The sequence below is a fragment of the Mizuhopecten yessoensis genome, unplaced genomic scaffold (genome assembly GCF_002113885.1).
Source record: "Mizuhopecten yessoensis strain PY_sf001 unplaced genomic scaffold, ASM211388v2 scaffold10317, whole genome shotgun sequence".
Classification (NCBI taxonomy): domain Eukaryota; kingdom Metazoa; phylum Mollusca; class Bivalvia; order Pectinida; family Pectinidae; genus Mizuhopecten; species Mizuhopecten yessoensis.
The window spans coordinates 22,472-42,924 of record NW_018408486.1 but is presented as its reverse complement, the minus strand read 5'-3'; the positions used below and the strand labels follow the sequence as shown (position 1 = coordinate 42,924).

The following is a 20,453-nucleotide window of genomic DNA, read 5'->3' as shown; positions in this document are numbered from 1 at the left end:
GTCTGTCTGCAATATCGTACAAAATGCATATCGGTTGAAATCACCAATGCCGGCAATGTAAACAATGGAAACAAATTTTTAACACTCATGCACTCATGCTAGCGCGCATTATGTTGTTTGCTTGCAAAGCTGTGTCATTCAAATAGATCATAAATACCATACAAAAACAGTTCAATGCTTAAGTATTCAAATCATTTAGCAAGAGTACGGTCAATGACAGGATGAATCCCCCCTTTATAAAAATATATATTGCAACAAGTAATTTGGACATTTGGATTTCCCTGGGCCTTTAGGCATAATCGATGAGTCATAGAAGGACGCAACAGCGGTATGTTGCAGTGTAATTTATTTTTGGTGAACTGCATCTACTTCCCAATTATAAAGATGCTATCAAACGCGTGTGTGTTGTGTGTTACGTGTATCTTTGGGTGTTACACACATTGGTACATGGTACAACAGTGACAATGTCGAACACTAGGACAAAAGCTTCGGTGTTGTGAATTAAGGACATTGCAAAAAATATACACTTTTTAAAATCTGAGTATTTATTCGAGTATGGTTAACGAAAACATTATTCGTATGTAAATAATGTAAAATGTATAATGCACATAATGTAAAACAGTAAAAAAATATCCAAAGGAATATTTCAATTTTACTTACTAAAACCTGTTCATGTAAGCGTTTAGCCAAAGAACCTCGAACAAATTTTATTGATTCCTCGGTTTCCATTGACAGGGAACTGCCATTTGACATTTCGAGAAATATTCTATATATGTTGCAAGTTTAAGATACATGTGGCATCTTGTACAAACAATATTGCAAGTTGTACGTAAAAGATAATAAGCTGTACGTATTAAGATATGTTGTAGGTAACAGATAATAAGCTGTACGTGTTAAGATATGTTGTACGTAAAAGATAATAATCTGTACGTGTTAAGATAGGTTGTACGTAAAGGATCATAAGCTGTACGTATTAAGATATGTTGTACGTAAAGGATAATTAGCTGTACGTATTAAGATAGGTTGTACGTAAAAGATACTAAGCTGTCGATATTAAGATAGGTTGTACGTAAAAATATACTAAGCTGTACATATTAAGATATGTTGTACGTAAAGGATAATAAGCTGTACGTATTAAGATAGGTTGTACGTAAAAGATAATAAGATGTACATATTAAGATATGTTGTACGTAAAGGATAATAAGCTGTACGTATTAAGATAGGTTGTACGCATTAAGATATGTTTTACGTAAAAGATAATAAGCTGTACGTATTAAGATATGTTGTACGTAAAAGATATTAAGCTGTACGTATTAAGATAGGTTGTACATAAAGCATAATAAGCTGTACGTATTAAGATAGGTTGTACGTAAAAGATAATAAGCTGTACGTATTAAGATATGTTGTAGGTAACAGATAATAAGCTGTACGTGTTAAGATATGTTGTACGTAAAAGATAATAATCTGTACGTGTTAAGATAGGTTGTACGTAAAGGATCATAAGCTGTACGTATTAAGATATGTTGTACGTAAAGGATAATTAGCTGTACGTATTAAGATAGGTTGTACGTAAAAGATACTAAGCTGTCGATATTAAGATAGGTTGTACGTAAAAATATACTAAGCTGTACATATTAAGATATGTTGTACGTAAAGGATAATAAGCTGTACGTATTAATATATGTTGTACGTAAAAGATAATAAGCTGTACGTATTAAGATATGTTGTACGCATTAAGATATGTTGTACGTAATGGTCTTCGTGTAAAGCTAACCTTTTTGATGCTTCATATTTAGGATCCCTGTCCCACTGCACTGAGGTATTTCGTATATATAAAATATATATAATATATTGAATTTATTTATTTTACAACAATTATGTATCATTTTTATTGACATTATTTTACAAAAAAATGTGTGTCTTTAATTTTTATATTTATATTTTTTTGGTAGCAGAAAATGTTTTTTTCTTCAAAACAATATAACTTCAAAATTTGAAGAAATTCTATTGAGAAATGGTGACACAAACTAATAACCTTAAAAACATATCAAAAGTATTTAAACGCGTGGGGGTTCTTAGTGAAGAGTACCCGTAGAAAACCCACGTGGTCGGGCAGGTGACCCCAACCTTTTCACGTCCGATCGGGAAATTGAACCCCGGCCGCCTTAGTGAAAGGCAAGTGCGCTATCGACTGCGCCACTCGACCACCCAGGTATTTCGTATATACACTGACTTCCCTTAATTCCCTTCTGACTATAACTGTTACACAGTTGAGTCAGGGCACTTCTGTTGACCAATTAATTTAGTCGATTAGGCCTAAACTATTGCAATCTGAAGTCCAGGGTTTGAAACCCGGTCTTTCCCCGGTGGATTATTAAATTCGGATAAATTCATCTTAATGTTTTCTGTAAATGCCCTGAAAGATATATGTTTTCTGTTCAAAAATGATACAAAGCTATACTCATGCTAGAACAATACAATTCAATGTGTTGCTACAGTTTTGCAGTGGTGAAGGGATCTTTAAATGAAATATTCTTTTACCATCAACTCATCGTCTGTGGAAACCATTTGCTGACTTTATGGTGCATGCATTTGTCCGGGATATATTTGTCCGTGATGGAGTGTGTACCTTGAACAAGGCATTAGGTCTCCTTCTTGTAAACAGTATAGCTCAGAATCCGTTCCTCTGAGGTACGCTGCAAGCATTCCAAACCCACTTCGGGTAAGTATCAGGGTATCACAGCTTATCAACAAGTAGAAATCTAAAAGCTGTTTTAGAAATCCTTCGCATGGGTCGAATTTGTATTGTTGTTCAATATGTGTTATTCTGCCGGGAGTGTCAATTATGTTTGCAGGATAACGGATTTTAGCCCGTTTCTTTACGCTATTTGAATCAGTTGCAATAAAAATGTCATATTCATCTTTGTTTAGTTTGTCAAAATGATGCCATATAATATCTTTCCTTGGTCTAGTTCTACGGTCGTCTCCAGGCATGTTCGGATTATCCCCAACACGTACATGGGCACACGCTAGCTTAGGTCTGCTACGATGCATATTTTGATCTTTTAATGCATTTTCAAGGAGAGGCGATGGTTTAAATAAAAGATAATAAAGTTGTTTGTACATATCAGCATAGGACAAATTTTGAATCCACGCAATTTCACTATTGATATTTGGCCTTTTTCTGAAATCTTCTGTAAAATCCCAGTCCATACGAAGAAAACTGACATCCTGATGAAAGTAAGTGTTGATATCAAGGTCTCCAGTCAAGTACTTCCTTAGGGTTTTAGAATTGTGTGCAGTAAGATCCTGATAGGAACTTGCTGTATTAATTTGTATAGATTTATTGTAACGCCAGTCGAAGTTGACCGGAACCAGATAATTCTCAAGTGCGCATGGCTTGTCATGATTGATGAGAAAACGCCGTTTTGTTAGAAGAGATATGACCAGTGTGGAAAGAATACCAGACATTCTTTTGGACCAGCCACCACAAACCCCACTGTTGGCCTTGCTGCAGTCATACACAATATACTTCTTTCTTTGATCATCATATGTTGCTGGAGGAAGTGGCCCCTTGACAGCAATCTCATAATTGCTAGAAGTGTATCTCAGACGCAATGTCGACACAATTATACACACAGCCAGTACAAGGAATACCAAGGAGCGACCCTAAAAAAATAAAAAATATATAACATAATATTAGCCAAAGTGGAGGAAATACTTCATTACCGATTGAAATACTTTTAATCATATGATAACTTCGGCGATTCGTATGCAGGACTAAATAAATTATGTGAAGCGACTAATGTTGCTCATTCAATAATATAATGTGACTTATGTTGTCCACTCAGGAATATATAGAGGTTACACAACGAGTGGTTGTTGAATATGGTATTTATTTCACTCGAGTTAGTTAATTTTCAAAAGTTACAAAAGACACGAGTTTTAGCAAGTATCTTTCTGTAATTTTTGAAAATTAATTAACGAGAGTGAAATAAAAACCATATTCAACAACCACGAGTCGTGTGATCTGTTTCTACCACAATCTCATTGTGTTGACAAGGCTCGCATAGTGATATGACACATATGTAAAAAGTCACTCATTAATATTCAAAAATATTTTTTTGTTTTACAAATTTAATTATTTTCAAAACCAATGTTTTCGGCAACAACTTCGTGAAAAAATAAAATAGATGAACGACTTTATATAATGGAGTGGATAAAAACTAAAACGATTTCGGCTTAATAATCACTTGGTTACATGATTTTACGCACAAAAAAACCCAACATTTCTTGGCGATTGATGGATATTCGTTAAATATCAGATATGTGCATAGAAAATGATTATTTTACTATAGCAGATAGCATAACACTTTCTTCATAATACTACAGTTAAACATAATGTGACGCCCGTTACTCCGATACTGTAAGACTACGATATATGTGCCTCCAGGCTCTTCCGCGGTAACCGGTATGTATAAGGCACAGGTGAGATACATCCGTCAGGTGTGACAGGTGTTCGACTAATAGATAAGATTAATACTATGGGCTAGGGGCGCAAAGGGTCATTCCGGGTATCATCGGGGATTTATAATTAGTTGTTTTATTCATAATCTGGAAAAAATGAAGTACGCAAATATGAAATTTCAAATTCATTGGACAACTGGTTTAGGAGAAATGGCATTACAAACAGTGACATAAACCCACATTTTAACAATAAAATGTGTGAATATCGGATGTTGTGCGATATTTGATTGAAAATTCAAAAAATGAATGATAGTTAAATTACGTTTTGTAGAATGAAATATATTCAAAAGACATTTGGTGAATATATACTTACATTTATCCTTTTCGAAAATGCCATCGTTAGAAACAACATCTATTCTAATCAGCCGTGCAGGATCAGACATACATATTGGTCTGGACTCGATGACCAGTAGAACTAAAAAGACAGCTGGCATTGAGCATGCGCAAATTCTAATGAGTTTACCTTCAGATTGTGTGTATATTGTAAATGTGCAGCAGGTGACGGGTTTTGGAGATCGATTATAACATGAAGCAGGCCTTGGGTTATGATGAAAGCGTGACCGCCTGTCCCGCATTTATTTAATTTCTGTAAAGCTAATTTGCTTGGTGTCCCACTTTCGTTAACGCAACGGCAGACATTTTGTCAATAACTTTAAATATACTTTAGTTTGTTTTGTGTTGATTTATCTTCAAATAGTTGTTTAATCATATCTGAAAAAAAACCAATTTCCAACAACCTGAATAATATGTTAGTGTCAGCCGTGATCAACATCCGAAAAAGACAAAATAATATGAGCGTAGCTCTCGAGAGCCTTCGGCGCCCGAGCGAAGCTTTTTAGTTAGAATAAAGTACGGACAAGAATATCCGGAAGTTTATTTTTATATCATGTATACTTATTTGTTAATATATATGTATGACGAATACTGATACTTGATCGAATATTTTGAACAGTATGTACATTATTTAAAGGCGATTCTAGACGCCCATGTACATTGTATGTATATATGTTTATGTCATGAAATTTTGGAAAATATAATAATAAAAAAATAAATATAAAAAATAAAAAAATACCCCACTCTTTAACGGTAATACATGCGTGCATTAACAGAGTTGGTTCCCTTGCTATACATTGCCCTTATGTAATTTGGTATAAAACAAGGACAGGTTTGCCTCACGGACAGTCCGGTTATGACCGACAGAAGGAACAAAACACGCCTATAACAATCCATTGTTTCTCTGACGTCATTCCACACTCTGGAAATCCCCCCTTCTACACCGTCAGTTACTAAAGACTCGGTTAAGTGTTTTTTTCAGTGATACTTTCCATTGCAGATTTAATTCCCAGCGGCTGTGCTCTATCGAAATCTTCAGAAATATGATGAACTGTTAAAATGAATGATCAATGATAAATCATTTATTTTTTGCAAAAAATATAAACGACAAAAACATGATTAAACATAATATATATAATATTGATAAAAAAACAGCGTGTTACGACCATATGAAAGGCATTATTTTGAGCCAATACTGAGTACTGAAAAAAGTTGTGAAGTATCAACTTTTACAGTATACACTTGAATGCGCAAGCATGTATTAAAACGTTTGTCGATTAAATTGTTTTCTCAAGATCAATATTACCGCATATGATTTCGAGTACAGATAACTGTAATGGAATACCGCCTTACTGTATTCCGACATTTGTAGTCCACGAAATATTCTTACTAATGCTACATGTAACTATTTATATTAAAAATGAAATTATTAAAAAAATGTATTAACGACACATCTTCTAGAAATGCTGAATAAAGCAAATATTTTTTAGAATGTATAAGATAGCGACCCCAGTGGTATCAGGGTTTAGCCCCTGACCCTGGTGATTTAGTACAACGTCCTCCAAATAAAATAGTTGATACTCCAACCCTATAACCATGCATGACCATAACCACTGTTCTTAAAGACAGACGTTTTAAAAAATTGTAAACGCTTCTTTCTTGACAATTCTATTCAATTTCAAGGCCCTTTTGAATATATATTTGACCAAGGAAGACATAAACCTGTCTACCTATTGTCGATACATATATTTTCTTTCATTACTTAATCCTTTTATTCATTTTGGTTGCTGTTGCAGACAAGGAGAATATTATATATATCATATTTCGGTTAGCTTGTAATAATAATAATGATAATAACTCTAATAGATATTCTTTATTGAGAATAAATACATGTTTAGCCATGGGCTAATCTTCCACATGGTCCTCTTGTTTTTAAAATGCATGTGTTTATTATGAATTACATTATAAATATATATATATATATACCGCTACCCTCGAGGTATGAACGAACGATAGGCGGTTGCCATCCGCTCGTTTTCCTTCCAGGGGGCATTTGACCTAATGATTCATTACTGCACAGTTGGTCTGCTATCTCGCCTGCCTGCTGCTTCATGTCAGTGTGTGTGACCAACAGCCGTTGTCAGATTTATTTTGCAGATTTAAACAGTATCTTAGCCATTTTATCTACTTATTCTTCCTGCACTCACTTATTTGATAATTACATGCATAATTCCTGCAAACCAATAGAGGCACATGCATTATTCCTGCAAACCAAAAGAGGCGACTAAGTTGGACCCCCTGCTGTGACTTAGATCCATCGCAGTATTGAGAGGCGACTAATGACACATTCCGTAGCAGATTGGAGATTTTTCACATTTACTGGGCCAGATTTCCAAATGCACATGTTCCACGTTTTTGATATCTCTCGTTGACTCATTTTATATGACAGTGCATCTTGCGCAAGAATAGGTCCTCTACATCAGCGTTCCTTGTCCGCGATGCTCTCAGCGTAATTGCTGCCTTCGGCTGTCTTTAGCCGAGGGGACTATTGGTTTTATATAATAGCTATATTTTCAATTATAGTATATCAAGTCTATCTTCTTGTAATATGATGTATATGTACATGTAACTGTTCTGTTTCACTGTGTCTTGAAAAAGGAGCGGATCACTCCGAAAATTTGACAACCTAAACTTGTCTACACTGTTGGAATTACTTCTTTGCCCCATATATATATACTAGTATATACCAAACTTACAATAGCATAACATATATTATATCATAATTTTCTAAGGCACGATCACCTTAAAATTATTATCGCAGCTGTCTTAAGTTAAGAATATCACAGAATGCACAATTATCATGCAAAGTCGTTTCATCAATTAAATGGCACATGCCTAATTTACATATATGCAAACGAAGCGAAAACAATAAAAATTGACCTAGTTACACGCTTATGTAGCATATTGTAAAACAAAATTGGGTTCACTTCATTAAAACAGCCTACTGTTGAAAATGTATGAAAGTATTTGACAACTTGGTAAAAATTCATTTAGCCATTTAAAAAACATACATAATGTTCTAAATCTCAAGCATCTTCTGCTTCTTCGATAACACTTGTCATGTAAATCTAAGTCGAATCAAAGTAACATCAACTTCTCGCATCGAGAACTCGGGTAGTGACAAAAAAAACCACAATGTTTTCTAGTGAGCGTAATAAAAAATGCGAGATGCTGATGAAGAACATTTGACTTGTCCATAGCGTTCATCAACCTGCACCTGTGTTGTAAGTTTGTCCGTAAGCAGACAATATTTATCACGGAAGTCATGATACTAAACATCGACATGTAAACAACGTGTGTACGGTAGCAGGGATGTTGCTATCAGGAAAGAGAAAGTTCACGATCGAAAAGTCAAAAAATAAATTCAGCTGCTGTAGAGTTTGCTTGTAGTTGAAAAGTTTGTAAGCAAAATTGGTTGAAAATAACTGTATGAACTTAATGGGGCACTTTGGTATCTGAAGAACGGCGGCGGGTTAGCTTGGATGGACTTCTGTTGTTAGATATTACTGATGTTAATTGCATCAATCCCTTTGTTAGTGAAAACCACTTTCAGGAAATCACGCGTTACCGGAGAGTCGTGACTATACTTTCGAACAGTTACTCTGATAACGAACATAAACTATTTAGAATGAAGTTTATTGTAAATACGACCTTAAGCCATATCCGCCTCTTCTTTTCTCTTGTAGATGCAACAACCATTCCGGTTACTTTGTTTGTCAGTTCTCCTTTTTCTAACAGGTAATGTATTTTATTGTGAAGTAACACATAATGTATGCAAAGTAATATTAGGCGTTGCTTGTTTCACGGTTTTCAAAGTACATTTTTTTTGTTTTCAAATTCAAAGGCAAACAACGGAATCTTTCTTATCAGAGAATTTCTTATGGTTTCGGTATATCAAAAACATTTAAGTGCGAATTTGTCTTTGTCATGTTAATGCAAAAATATTTCTAAGTCGAGCAAATTCAAAGCTATATACTTAACATAAAATCCTTCATATGTATGCAGATAACTTCCCCACTTACAATTCCGCACCTGATGATTGCGAACTTAAATACAACATTGCTGGGAATCAAAGCTCTGTATGGTATAGTTAACAACTTATCAACAACACAATTTCTTTTCGCAGATAGCGCTCCAGCAAATGATACCGCACCTGGAGATGGTATAATTGAAATAGCGGCAGGGGTTCTCGACAACACTGTAAATGATACCATTGATATGCCATCAACTGGTGATGTAGCTGCCACTGGTCTCATTGATATGCCATCAACTGGTAATGTATCTGCTACTGGTCTCATTGATAAGCCATCAACTGGTGATGTAGCTGCCACTGGTCTCATTGATAAGCTACCAACTGGTGATGTAGCTGCCGCTGGACTCATTGATGTGCTATCAAGTGGTGATGCAGCTGCCATTGGACTCATTGATATGCTATCAAGTGTCGATGAAGCTCCCACTGGTCTCATTGATAAGCCATCTACTGGTGATGTGGCTGCCACTGGTCTCATTGATATGCCATCAACTGTTGATGTAGCTGCCACTGGTCTCATTGATATGCCATCAACTGGTGATGTTGCTGCCACTGGTCTCATTGATATGCCATCAACTGGTGATGTTGCTGCCACTGGTCTCATTGATATGCCATCAACTGGTGATGTAGCTGCCATTGGTATCCAAAGTGATACGCCAAGCAACAATAACAAAGGTGACACAGTTGCCACCAACAACCAAGCAGACGCTGTGGTCATTGGCGACCAGGTTGTAGCTCCCGTGATTGACATTCAGTCTGGATTTGATGTAGTCGAAGAATTAGAAGGCGTAGGAATACCACCGGCGCATGACACCGACACTACCGGAAGTAACACGAACACCAAAACAGCCGACACTGACATCATTAAGGATACCGAGGCGTTGTTACCTGGACCATATGTCACGTTAGAGGAAGCTAACTCCGACAATGAAAAGCTTTATCTCGATCCGGGTAAATACCTTTTTTTTTTTAAACTTAACTGATGATAATATTATTAATTTTTCTTACAAAACTATTCCTTAAACTATTTTCTTTATTTCATGTTTTAGTGAATAGGTAGTGGTGTATTATAAATTCTATCATAAACAAAACCGGCATGCCATGTTCAAATGTATTCATGCACCGTACCCTTGCATAGACTGGCGTTCCCAAACGTTCGTGTTTTTGGAACTCAATGGGTTGTGAGTAAAATATTGCTGTTTTGTGATTCATGTGTGTTTTAGTTTGGTGCTTTCTGATGCCTGTAGTTACATTATAGCTCCGCTAGTTTATGAGGTAACGTTAGGCTGAAGCTAAATCTGAAAATAATGAAATAGACTTTGACACATACCAACAGACCCCAAAAAACGGCACGCACTCTTTTACACCTACAGACACATTTTTACTACCAAATATACATACAAAAACTCATTTTCCCCACATAATGGAACCTTCTTACGATAACAGTAGTACAAACACAACACTAGAGGACTACAAGGCCCAGATCCGCGACACAGCCCTGATAGTTCTCGAATCCGCATTGCAATACACCTACATTTTGTACCCATTGTATATATATATTTCATGCTATGCAGTCCATCAAACAAAATATTGGTGTAGTCGTAAGGAATGACTGCACCAGTTCACCGTAAGAAGAAGAAAACGGCGCAATAATGTACATATACACGTGGACGGGTCCAGAATTGTGCAGCTAATTGATAGAACTAGATAATCGAGAGCTCTTGTATACCCAGGCATGTTCCTTAAGGATCGCCGAAAAATCATTTCTGAAAAGAAAACATGACATTGATAGACATTTATGAATGAATACTAAGGATGAAACAAACAAAACGTGATATACAAGTTTGTTTAATGTAAACTTTCAGCGGGGCTAGAGGATTCGAACCCTGGTCTTCAAAATGTTGTACGATCACTCTTACCAACTGAGCTACCTAATCAATAGAGGTTTTCTGTCCCAGCTGTCCAACAGTTATACACATACCGAAATTAAAGGGAGGTCACTGTATATACGAAAAACAATAGTGCATTGATATCGGAATCCTTAAAATATTTGTTCGAATGAAATGAGTTGTTTTCATATATTGTATTACGTTTTACCTGGCTGGGTGCCCTTATGTAAATAAAATACCTGTGTTATATCGATCGATAGTGATGTCGGTGAGTTTCTTCATACCCTAGAACACCACTGGTGGAACATGGGATATCAACACAATGACTAAATAATGACACCTTCAAAAACAAATACCTTTATTGACATGTCATGTGTAGCACGTGAGCTTATCCTGATAAAAATATCAATACCACATTTCATTTAGGAGTTGATTATCGCAAGATCATGCAAGATAGAAAACAAAAACCTGCTGCATAATAAATGAGTAGTAGGTAATCCATCAAAATTCGGATAATGACCGTTTATTAAAACGACATTAAACAACAACATTACATGACTTTATATGACGTTACGTAAAATTAGCAATAAAACAGTACATATAACAGTACATAACATTACATATTCGCCAAAGTCAATGTAAAAACAAGTTTGACTAGTGTAGGTGATGATATATATGGCCATATAGCCTTTACATAATGATTAAACCATCACAACAGAGGTACAACAAGGAATATGACTTATAATACAAAATGATAACAAAATACTTAAAAAGAAAATTCTCGTTCTAAAAAGCAAAGACAATGTATATTCGTAACTGCGGAAAAACAAACAACTTAGAATATCACACAACTTCATCCTAGTGGAGATAGGGGAGGTGGTGGGTATGCAAATAAAGATGGCTTTTTAACTTTAGCATTTACTCTGTCTTCTCAGTGACTCTTTGTGTGCGAGTCATGTGACCTATACACAGAAACTTCCGCCAGGCGTCATCGCATTGTCACATGACCGATTTTAATATGCAAGCAAGTAGCCAAGCCACTCGCTTGAAATAAAGCACATGTAAATTACACGTTATTGAATTGAAATTAAAACCACAAGCACACATCATAAATGCAACAAAATATGGGCATTTTTGCTTCATTACAGAAATTAGAGTAAGATAAAACAAATCGAATGTAAGTATGTAAGCATGAAAACTTGTGTTTATCCGAAAATGTTGGTTTAAATTTAGGATAAAGATATCAATAGGTGACAAGTGTAAAAAGGAGTTATATCCACTTGCTTATCATCGTCGGAATTAGCAAATTATTTTGTTCGAGTTTACGATACTAAATGTGTAAACAATGACTATCACTAAAATATACAGATAATAATGCACATTTTTTAAAAATATGCTTAGATGAAGAAAATCGGGCAAAGTCTATCCTTTTTCGTCGCCATATGACGGTTTTGTCTATTTAGTACCCATTAGTATTACTAATGGTCTGGGGGATAAAGATTCATGTCTTAAATATTTCAAAACCTATGTAGAATGCATCAATATAGAAAAGGTTCATTAAGTACACCTGACCCACTGCACTGTAGTCTTTTTCCAATATACAGTAGCCTCCCCTTAACATTCGTTTGGATATAACTGTAGCCCAGTTAGGCTAGATTACTCTCGTTTACCAGGTAACTCAATCGGTTAGAGCGATAGAAAAACAAGCTTAGGTCCAGAGTTCGAATCCCGGTCTGATTCCGTTGAACCTTTACACTCAGAACACTATTGTTCATTTGTATTTTGTTTATGTCATATCTATTATTTTCTATAAAACGCCCGAAAAGAATTGTTTTCTTTTCAGAAATGAGTCAACTAACATTTAGTCTTGCCAGAAAAACGTCAAATACTAATACAGTTTGAGCAGTGGCATGGCGATCCTCTAGGAGTCATTTAAACATATATCACATCAGTGTACTCAAATTTTTATGTTAATTTACAGCTATTTGCAAGAAGTGCAACCCTGATATCACAGTTAGAAATTCATGTTTCCTGAAACACCCACTTGACTGCAGAAAGTATATTCACTGTATCTTCCCTAATGAGAAATGGATTGCTTACAACATGCGGTGTGGATTCGGAACGTTCTGGTCGTACGAACACAATACTTGCCAATTCTCTCACATGGTGGACTGCACTACAGGTAACATAAAAAGAAAATGTCTTAAATGATTTTGAGCTTTCATATCTCTCATGCGTGCACTGCTATCAATTCCAAATCTAGGCGTTTTTTTTTGTTTTTAAACAGATTTATTTTTTATTTATTATGTATAATTGTTAATGTGTGTAAGAGAGGGTTGGGCTTTGGGACTAAATCACCGGATTTTCCAACATTCCTTCTTTTTGATTTGATTAAGCTCATTTCCAATAAATCGTGAAAGAATCTGATAAAGTAATGATAAAAAGTGATTAAAACACAATTTTCCATGATTAGTTCTAGTATGAAAAGAATTGATTTTAAACCATAGTAATTAATTGTTAACACATGAACATTGTTTGCTTGACAACTGATGCAGCAGTACTACTGGCTTAATGAGCTGACGACACTTAAGTGACCATGATCTAATTTAAAATTGAATAATAAAACGGCGCTTGTCTAAGATTAGTTGGACCCAAACTTGTTAAACGGCCTTAGTTTTATTGTCAGTCAAAAAGAAAAAATATATCATACTCTGATATTACTCACAAAAATGAACATGATCTAATGGTCAGATAATAACAAACTGACAGTCATCAGATCATGATCATCAATAACAAATAAGCAATGCTCTAATTGGCGCCAAAAGCAATGACAAACTGACCATGCTCTGATTGACGCCTCATAACGAATGACCATGCTCTATCTATTTTTGTGTATTGCTATGTCATAATTTATAACATACTTTCAATTATTCTGTCTGCCTCCTCTTATGACTATGCGTTATGAGCAGGTTCTAACTAACCAAGATGTAAGTCACCAGATTTACGTGACATGTCAAATTCTGCTACATTTCATACAATTTTTACACGAGAAAAATCGCATATATTGTATTATAATTTTCTTATCTTATTTTGCTTTGTTATTGTTTAATTATTATTATTATTATTATTTATCATCTATTAAAGGAATAAATAGTAATTCTAATGCTTCTTTTTCAGACCTGTGTCGAAACCCTACTCTCAAATCATACGACAATGCGCTAAACGATAACTGTCGGGCGTATTGGTCATGTGAGAAAGGACACTCGGTACCAGTGTGCTGTGATAAATACTTCTCCTACCGATCCGGTCAATGTGTACCCGACAATAACTGCACTAACGAGTGTCCAGACCCCTGTCAGAACACGGACATTACTTCGTACGCCAATGATATTAATTGTCGTAATTTCTACGAATGTAAAAACAAAAAGTCGAAATCCTTCTGTTGTGCAGCAGGACAAGCCTATATCAATGGCACCTGCATGGATGACAGTGTTTGTGATCTGCCATGCCCAGCAGATGCTATTCTACTCGAAAGAAAGGAGATCACGGCGACAACCGATAAACCCACTACAAAACGTAAGTTGCAATTAAAATGTAAATAGCAAATGGTCCAAACTTAAACGTTAACAGAAAAAAGGTGTGAACAAAGTTTATCTCGGGCAAATTTTTTCAAATCGTTAAAGACCAAGAAAATAAGCACCACTTTCGAAGTGAAACATATTATGTAAAGCAAAATAAACTAAAGCACAAACAAAAAAAGATTGCTTCGGAGTCACTTATATCAAAATAGCCTCAAAGCGTTCTCAATTTCAACATTATACATTTTATTGCCTTTTTCAAAGAAGAAAATAATTTGATGAACTTGTCCAAAGTTGTACTCACCAAAACAAAAATTCAAGTTACAAGCTAATTTTGCAATTAAGATTGACAAATAGTATATCTTTAAAAAGGCAACAAAATCCAATATGTTCAACTTAAAATGAAATATATATTGGGCTTTAGTTAGTCTTCTCTTTCTTCATAGTAGTATCCCTCCTGCCCCTACCTTCTGCGTTTACGTGTCAAAGTTGATTAAGTATTCAAGGGCCTGCACCGACTATTATGACTATCGTGATAAATGTCGACTTCTGACATGCAAACTTACAACGGAGGGTTTCCAAGTCTTTTATGGTCGCAATTATTTTGAACTTTACGGAAAGATGGCATTACGGTTTTGTCTTAATTTGTTATTATCAAATAGTTAGATAAAACAAACGAACAATGTAGACTGCTAAAAAATAGGTTTTAATGGCATATATGGTCATGACTACATGCTACCCTCACGAGCTCTTGGAACAGAAGCCCATGGTATGGGGAATATAATTAACCACAAATTTGACAACTCAAACTGTTAATGAAGTTTAGATTTGCCAGGTTTTTTTTATCACTGATCAGAAAATTCCAAAAAATAGTGCTAGCATTTCAGGTGTTCATAAAAAATATGCCTGCAATGGTGTTGCTGAAGCCATGACGAGAAGTAAGTTGAACACTGCAACCCTGGAAGTAGAAGAAAACCGACAGCAGTACCTCTTCCAAGCTCAACTACTGATTACAAAGCAGTTGTGAGCCTAAATACATTGGGAGGGAGGGCGGGTAAATACAATTTATACATCCTGAGATTACTTTCGGTCTCCAATCAGCTCGATTCTGTATGACAGGAAAGCTCTTATAAAGGGGCATAACTCTAGTTTAAATTAACAAGATCTACCAAGAGAGGTAACTCCAACAATTAAATTTATTTATCTCACTATTCCTATAATTTTCTGAAATCAATGCTACTTTAGCGGTAGATATTCTGCTTCATGTTTGGTCAAAATATACCAAATTTCTTATCCTAAACAAAAGAAAAAAATACGTTTTTATTTTTTATGGTTTTTCCCCCCTTATGTAAGTATCTTGCAAATATCCATCGTTTAGGAAAACAATGCAATGATTTTGAACTTTTTAACTTTGGACTAATTTTGTTGTGAATTGACCGGGCAACAGAATGAGGGATCATTTCTCTGGCTTCTTCTATAGTTCCCCCTTTTTGCTATAACATCCATTCCACATATCTCTTGTAAAACAGAAAACATATTTAGGGATAAGGGTCAATTAATATTTTTACACTTTTCTTCTGAGTAAACTTCTTGCACAACATAAGAACAATGGAGATTTCACAAAACATTCAACGAAATCTCAACTTTTAACAGGAACACCTGAAATATGTCCCTAATTAACGGGTATGATAAAAAAATTTGGAGATTGAAATTCCTTGTTTATTGATTAATATTTGTGCTTTTCTGTTGAGGTCATTTAATTGAGGAAGGGAAAATGTCGACATCAAATGGAGAGAAAAAAAAGAAAAAAAAAAGAAAATCTTCAACAACAAGAAAGTTAAAGTGTGTCGAAAGAGTCATTGTTTACATAATTAATTATTGTATTGTACTCGGTTCCTAATTTCCAGGGAGTTGCTCTCTGGAAGCGGTTGGTAGAAAAACGTTCCAGTTCATTGGAAATACAAACAAGTTACATATCACGACTTGCCCTGGGAATCTTGTGTTTAGAATTGAGAAATGTACTTGTGACCACCCCTCATCCGACATTTCGGACACTTTGCCCAGAGGTGAGTATATCGGAGTTATCTTCCCTTATATTAAAATAACACTGCAAGAAGTGAAATTGAGTAATTCTAATATAATACAGTTGTCAAAAATGAGCTATTTTGTTCTAATTTTATCACATTTGAAATGTAGAATTATATCACAACAATTTTGATGGAAATATAATATTTTTCGTCTCTTTTTATATATTTTCATGTTCTTACTGTTATTTTTATTTAATTTCGTTTTCATGTGAACTATTCCTTCTTCTTACTTTTTACTTTTACAGAGTGTAAACCGGAAGTGTGTGTCAACTTCGAGTCGGACTTGCATTCCTTTAAGGTAGAAAACCACCACAAGGTCAATATCAGTGGAGGACGTGGACATTTTAATGGCGAATCTTATCTGGCAATCCCCGTGTACTCTTTTAACGAACGATTCTCAAAGAACACGAACATAAAGATGTTGTTCAAGTCCAAACCAGGGATTGGACAAGATCGACAAGTTCTCGTTTCAAATTGTCGAACTGTTATCTCAGCCGGAAGTTCACGTCTTTCCCCTTCATTAGCAATCTTAATTGACAAATCGCTTGAACAACACTTCGTGATATACCTAGGAACTACCAAAGATAACGGAAATGCTAGTATTGCGCATACGTTCCAGGTGAGCTTTCCATATTACAAGCCGAGGATGGCCTAAAAACATCATTAGAATATTTTTTTTACATAATTATGTGGTATTTGGTATGTTTCCAAGGAACTTTTAATTTCTTTTCGAAAGAAATTATTTCATTTTTTACCCAATTGAATAACCAACAAATATTTTGCTTGATGAAACCCATTGCCAATGAAAAAAATACATGTTTACAATAAGAACAAAGGTACTTGTTATTCTTTCTTATTAATTTTTTAAATATTTGTTTCACATAAGTTCCGAAAGAAACGCTTTTCTGTTCAGAAAGCAGGATCTCATTTATTCTGCTCAATACGATGGCCACATCATGGCTACATCTCCTTCTTTCACTATCCCGTAAATTATCATCTTTTGAGGGTTTCTAAGTCATTGTTATCAACTTAATAATTATAGGTTTATGTCATTCCTTGATAAACAATTACATAAAGTTTAATAAAATTGTATGTGGTATATAATATATTATGTCAGCAGTTTGCCTGGTGGATAGATCAGCTGGTGGTATACAATGCCTTACAAATGTCTTACAGAACAAAATCATTGTACAACAAAAATTATATTTTCTGCCGTTAGCCCAATCAGTGGACGAGTTTGGAGCTATTGTTTGACGGACACAGACTTTCTGCTACTACCAGCAGCATTGATTACGACACAGGCCGATCCATAGACAGTCAGTTCGATACCAAGGAACTCACTGGTACGTGTCAAATAATCCTATTTTGTTATCTGTCAAACATGCTATTTTTAAAACTAAATGATTTCTTATATTTTTTTTTGGCCTTTTACTTTTTATGACCGATTTGTGTTACAGTATTATTTGATGAATTCTGGATATTTGCTATTCACACATGACTGATTTATATTGGTGTTAGTGGTTTGTTGGTATCGTTTTCGAACCAATTTAAGCAGATGTGCATATAAGTAAAACTAATGTAAGAACTCTGGTGTTATCTAAAGGTATTTCTTCCCGGCACCAGGACCGTATAGGTAATTTATTGTAACCTCATAATGTTTCCTCAGTTTGGTAATGGTGTATTAAGAAAGATAGAATATTTGAATCTTTTCCTCGCAGTTTTCTGTGAAACAGATGTCGTTAAAATTTCAACATGCACAGAATTGCACAGAATTCATAAGATCAAATGTCAATTTTCAGAAAAAATAAGAATATTTTCAACAGTTTTACGATCCTGGTACATTTTTATCCATCTGATTTTTATGAAAAATTGCTGAGTGCACAAACAATCTATACTTATTAACTTCTATGTACATAAAGGAAACACCTGAAACAAATTATGCATTTAAAATATATATTCATAAAAAACGTTTACGGATTTTCTTTGTAGAGGGAAACGCTTAAGGAATGTTGGTCTTTTTTTGTCTGGAGAAATTTTGTAGCAAATTAAACCTGAACTTGAGTAATTGGTTTTGCAGGAAACATATGTAGCGTATAGGTTTATTTGAATGAGTTTGTTTTTCAGGAGAACTTAAAGTAGGATTGGAGTCATTGAAAATTGGGAAATGCCTTCTTCGAGACGGCTTCCATGGTGAAATGGATGATGTAAGTTAACTACTTTTGTACCTCTGTCAGTATACAAAAGAGCAACTCGTGGTAAGCTTGTTTTTTGTTTTTAAATTTATAACTGTCCGTCGATATTGAGGTTTTCCATTATTTATATTTTTAACGTTTTATCAAAACATACATCAGTGAGAAACAATTTTTGCATAGAAATAGTTCTTTTGATAACATTTAACGGTAAACCAAAAGGCTAAAATACATCTGCAATCGCGGTGATTAAGAATAAGCTGTATAACTCTTACAGATTTGGGTGTAGTTTCATAGTTTGTCATTACTACCGACAGAAACGAGAATAAATACGTCGAAACATGGTACATTTTGTATGCAGTCTGAGTAGTTTTGTGATAATGTATGTCAGTGACAAATTGTATTACCTTGTATAAATAAGTATTAGTATTCGTTACTACTTTATAACTTATAATGCAGTCAACATTCATTTTTAACATCTTCAGTAAAACCATGTTGCTTTCCTTTTAGGTTTGTATTGGTGATTGTGTGAATGGCAAATTCTTCGGAAGCCCTCCTGTGTGAACACACCTCAACATAATATAATATTAAGATGGGTTATAATGTTAAAAGTATGTGTAACATTCTTTAACTCATTTAAATGTCGCAAATGTTATTAACTTTCGCGATTGTTCTTCGAGCAAATTCTGTGCGAATATTGAATGAGCATCATTTCTCATTTCATGTATCTGAAGACTTTCTTTATGTGATATCTGATTAACAAAACAACACGCTCTGGAAATAGTGCTGAAGGATCACTGCCGCACTGCAAAACACTGGCGAATTCCAAAGCAGATTTTCAAACATACAGTAACCTCCCCTAAATTTTGCCTAAGATATATTAACTGTTGAGGAACTGGGCAAGGGAAGCACCGTTGATCAGGTACCTCAGTTTGTTAGAGATACCGTTATGTGATCAAAGGTTCATTGTTGGAATCCCCATGTGGTCCTGTTGCATTTTTACTCGTAAAACAGTGTTTGATCTATCATTATTATTATCATTATTATTTCATATTATTATTTTTTCATTTTAAGTTCCGCAAGGTACTACTTTCAAACGTGTTATTGTATATGTTCTTCATATTATAAAAAAGGATTCCTGAACTCGTGACAGTTGTTTCTCATAATTATTCATCTCAATTATTTAATTTTCAAATTTCAAAACACAACAACTCTGCATTTGACTATATAATGGATTCGTGAGATATTTTTTTTATCATGAAATATCAATTTTAAACTGACGTCGGGATATAGTTTCTGTCTGATATGTAGATTAGTAGCTACATATCCTTTTGACGTCGTCATAATGAATTTCATGCCCATGCCGATACTTGCATCATGATAGATTCATATGTTATTATCGTTTTGCTATGGTCTTCAGATTCAAATAAAACATATTTGTACAGCTAGAGTCCTTGCTTTTTTCTTCATCTACGTTGGATTCTTTCGAAAGCTCGCAAAATAAGTTTTCAATTCCTGTTTGTGTTCAAAACAAACTTTGTCTTAATGGATCTTATCGTTTTGACATTGTCGTATCGCAAGTGCCGGCTATATATTTCTGTCCATGACTAGTCATTGGTAACAGTTTGTGCTTCCTACATTTGTCAAGTATTGTTGCTCGATATTGTTTAATAATAAGACATGGACTGTGCATACTAAGTTTGTGTCATCCAAGTGTTACACTCCACCAAATTTGATTTGTTTTTGTTTTGATCTTTTTC

At 34.7% G+C, this 20,453-nt stretch overlaps 2 protein-coding genes across 2 annotated transcripts in view; one reads left to right on the top strand and one right to left on the bottom strand.

The window, feature by feature from the left end:
- LOC110460104 overlaps window positions 1-20,137 on the top strand; it is a 31,281-nt gene extending 11,144 nt beyond the window's left edge. The window contains exons 2-10 of the mRNA XM_021512829.1: window positions 8,607-8,658; window positions 9,047-9,901; window positions 12,821-13,021; window positions 14,017-14,415; window positions 16,325-16,483; window positions 16,750-17,123; window positions 17,724-17,847; window positions 18,629-18,708; window positions 19,204-20,137. Of these exons, the coding sequence (XP_021368504.1) occupies window positions 8,607-8,658; window positions 9,047-9,901; window positions 12,821-13,021; window positions 14,017-14,415; window positions 16,325-16,483; window positions 16,750-17,123; window positions 17,724-17,847; window positions 18,629-18,708; window positions 19,204-19,257 (2,298 nt within the window). The 3' untranslated portion in view covers window positions 19,258-20,137. The remainder of the gene's footprint in view (window positions 1-8,606; window positions 8,659-9,046; window positions 9,902-12,820; window positions 13,022-14,016; window positions 14,416-16,324; window positions 16,484-16,749; window positions 17,124-17,723; window positions 17,848-18,628; window positions 18,709-19,203) is intronic.
- LOC110460096 lies at window positions 2,030-4,864 on the bottom strand. The gene is made up of 2 exons (XM_021512814.1): window positions 4,841-4,864; window positions 2,030-3,669 (listed from the first exon to the last, which is right to left on the bottom strand). Exons 1-2 carry the CDS (start codon window positions 4,862-4,864, stop codon window positions 2,578-2,580), a joined length of 1,116 nt encoding a protein of 371 aa, XP_021368489.1. The 3' UTR covers window positions 2,030-2,577.
- Window positions 20,138-20,453: the final 316 nt, after the last annotated feature.

Excerpts from the sequence above, each read along its gene's own strand:
- LOC110460096 (XM_021512814.1), bottom strand. The coding sequence starts at position 4,864 with ATGGCATTTTCGAAAAGGATAAAT. Across the intron at positions 3,670-4,840 it reads CATTTTCGAAAAGGATAAAT|GGTCGCTCCTTGGTATTCCT; the intron begins GTAAGTATATAT and ends TTATTTTTTTAG.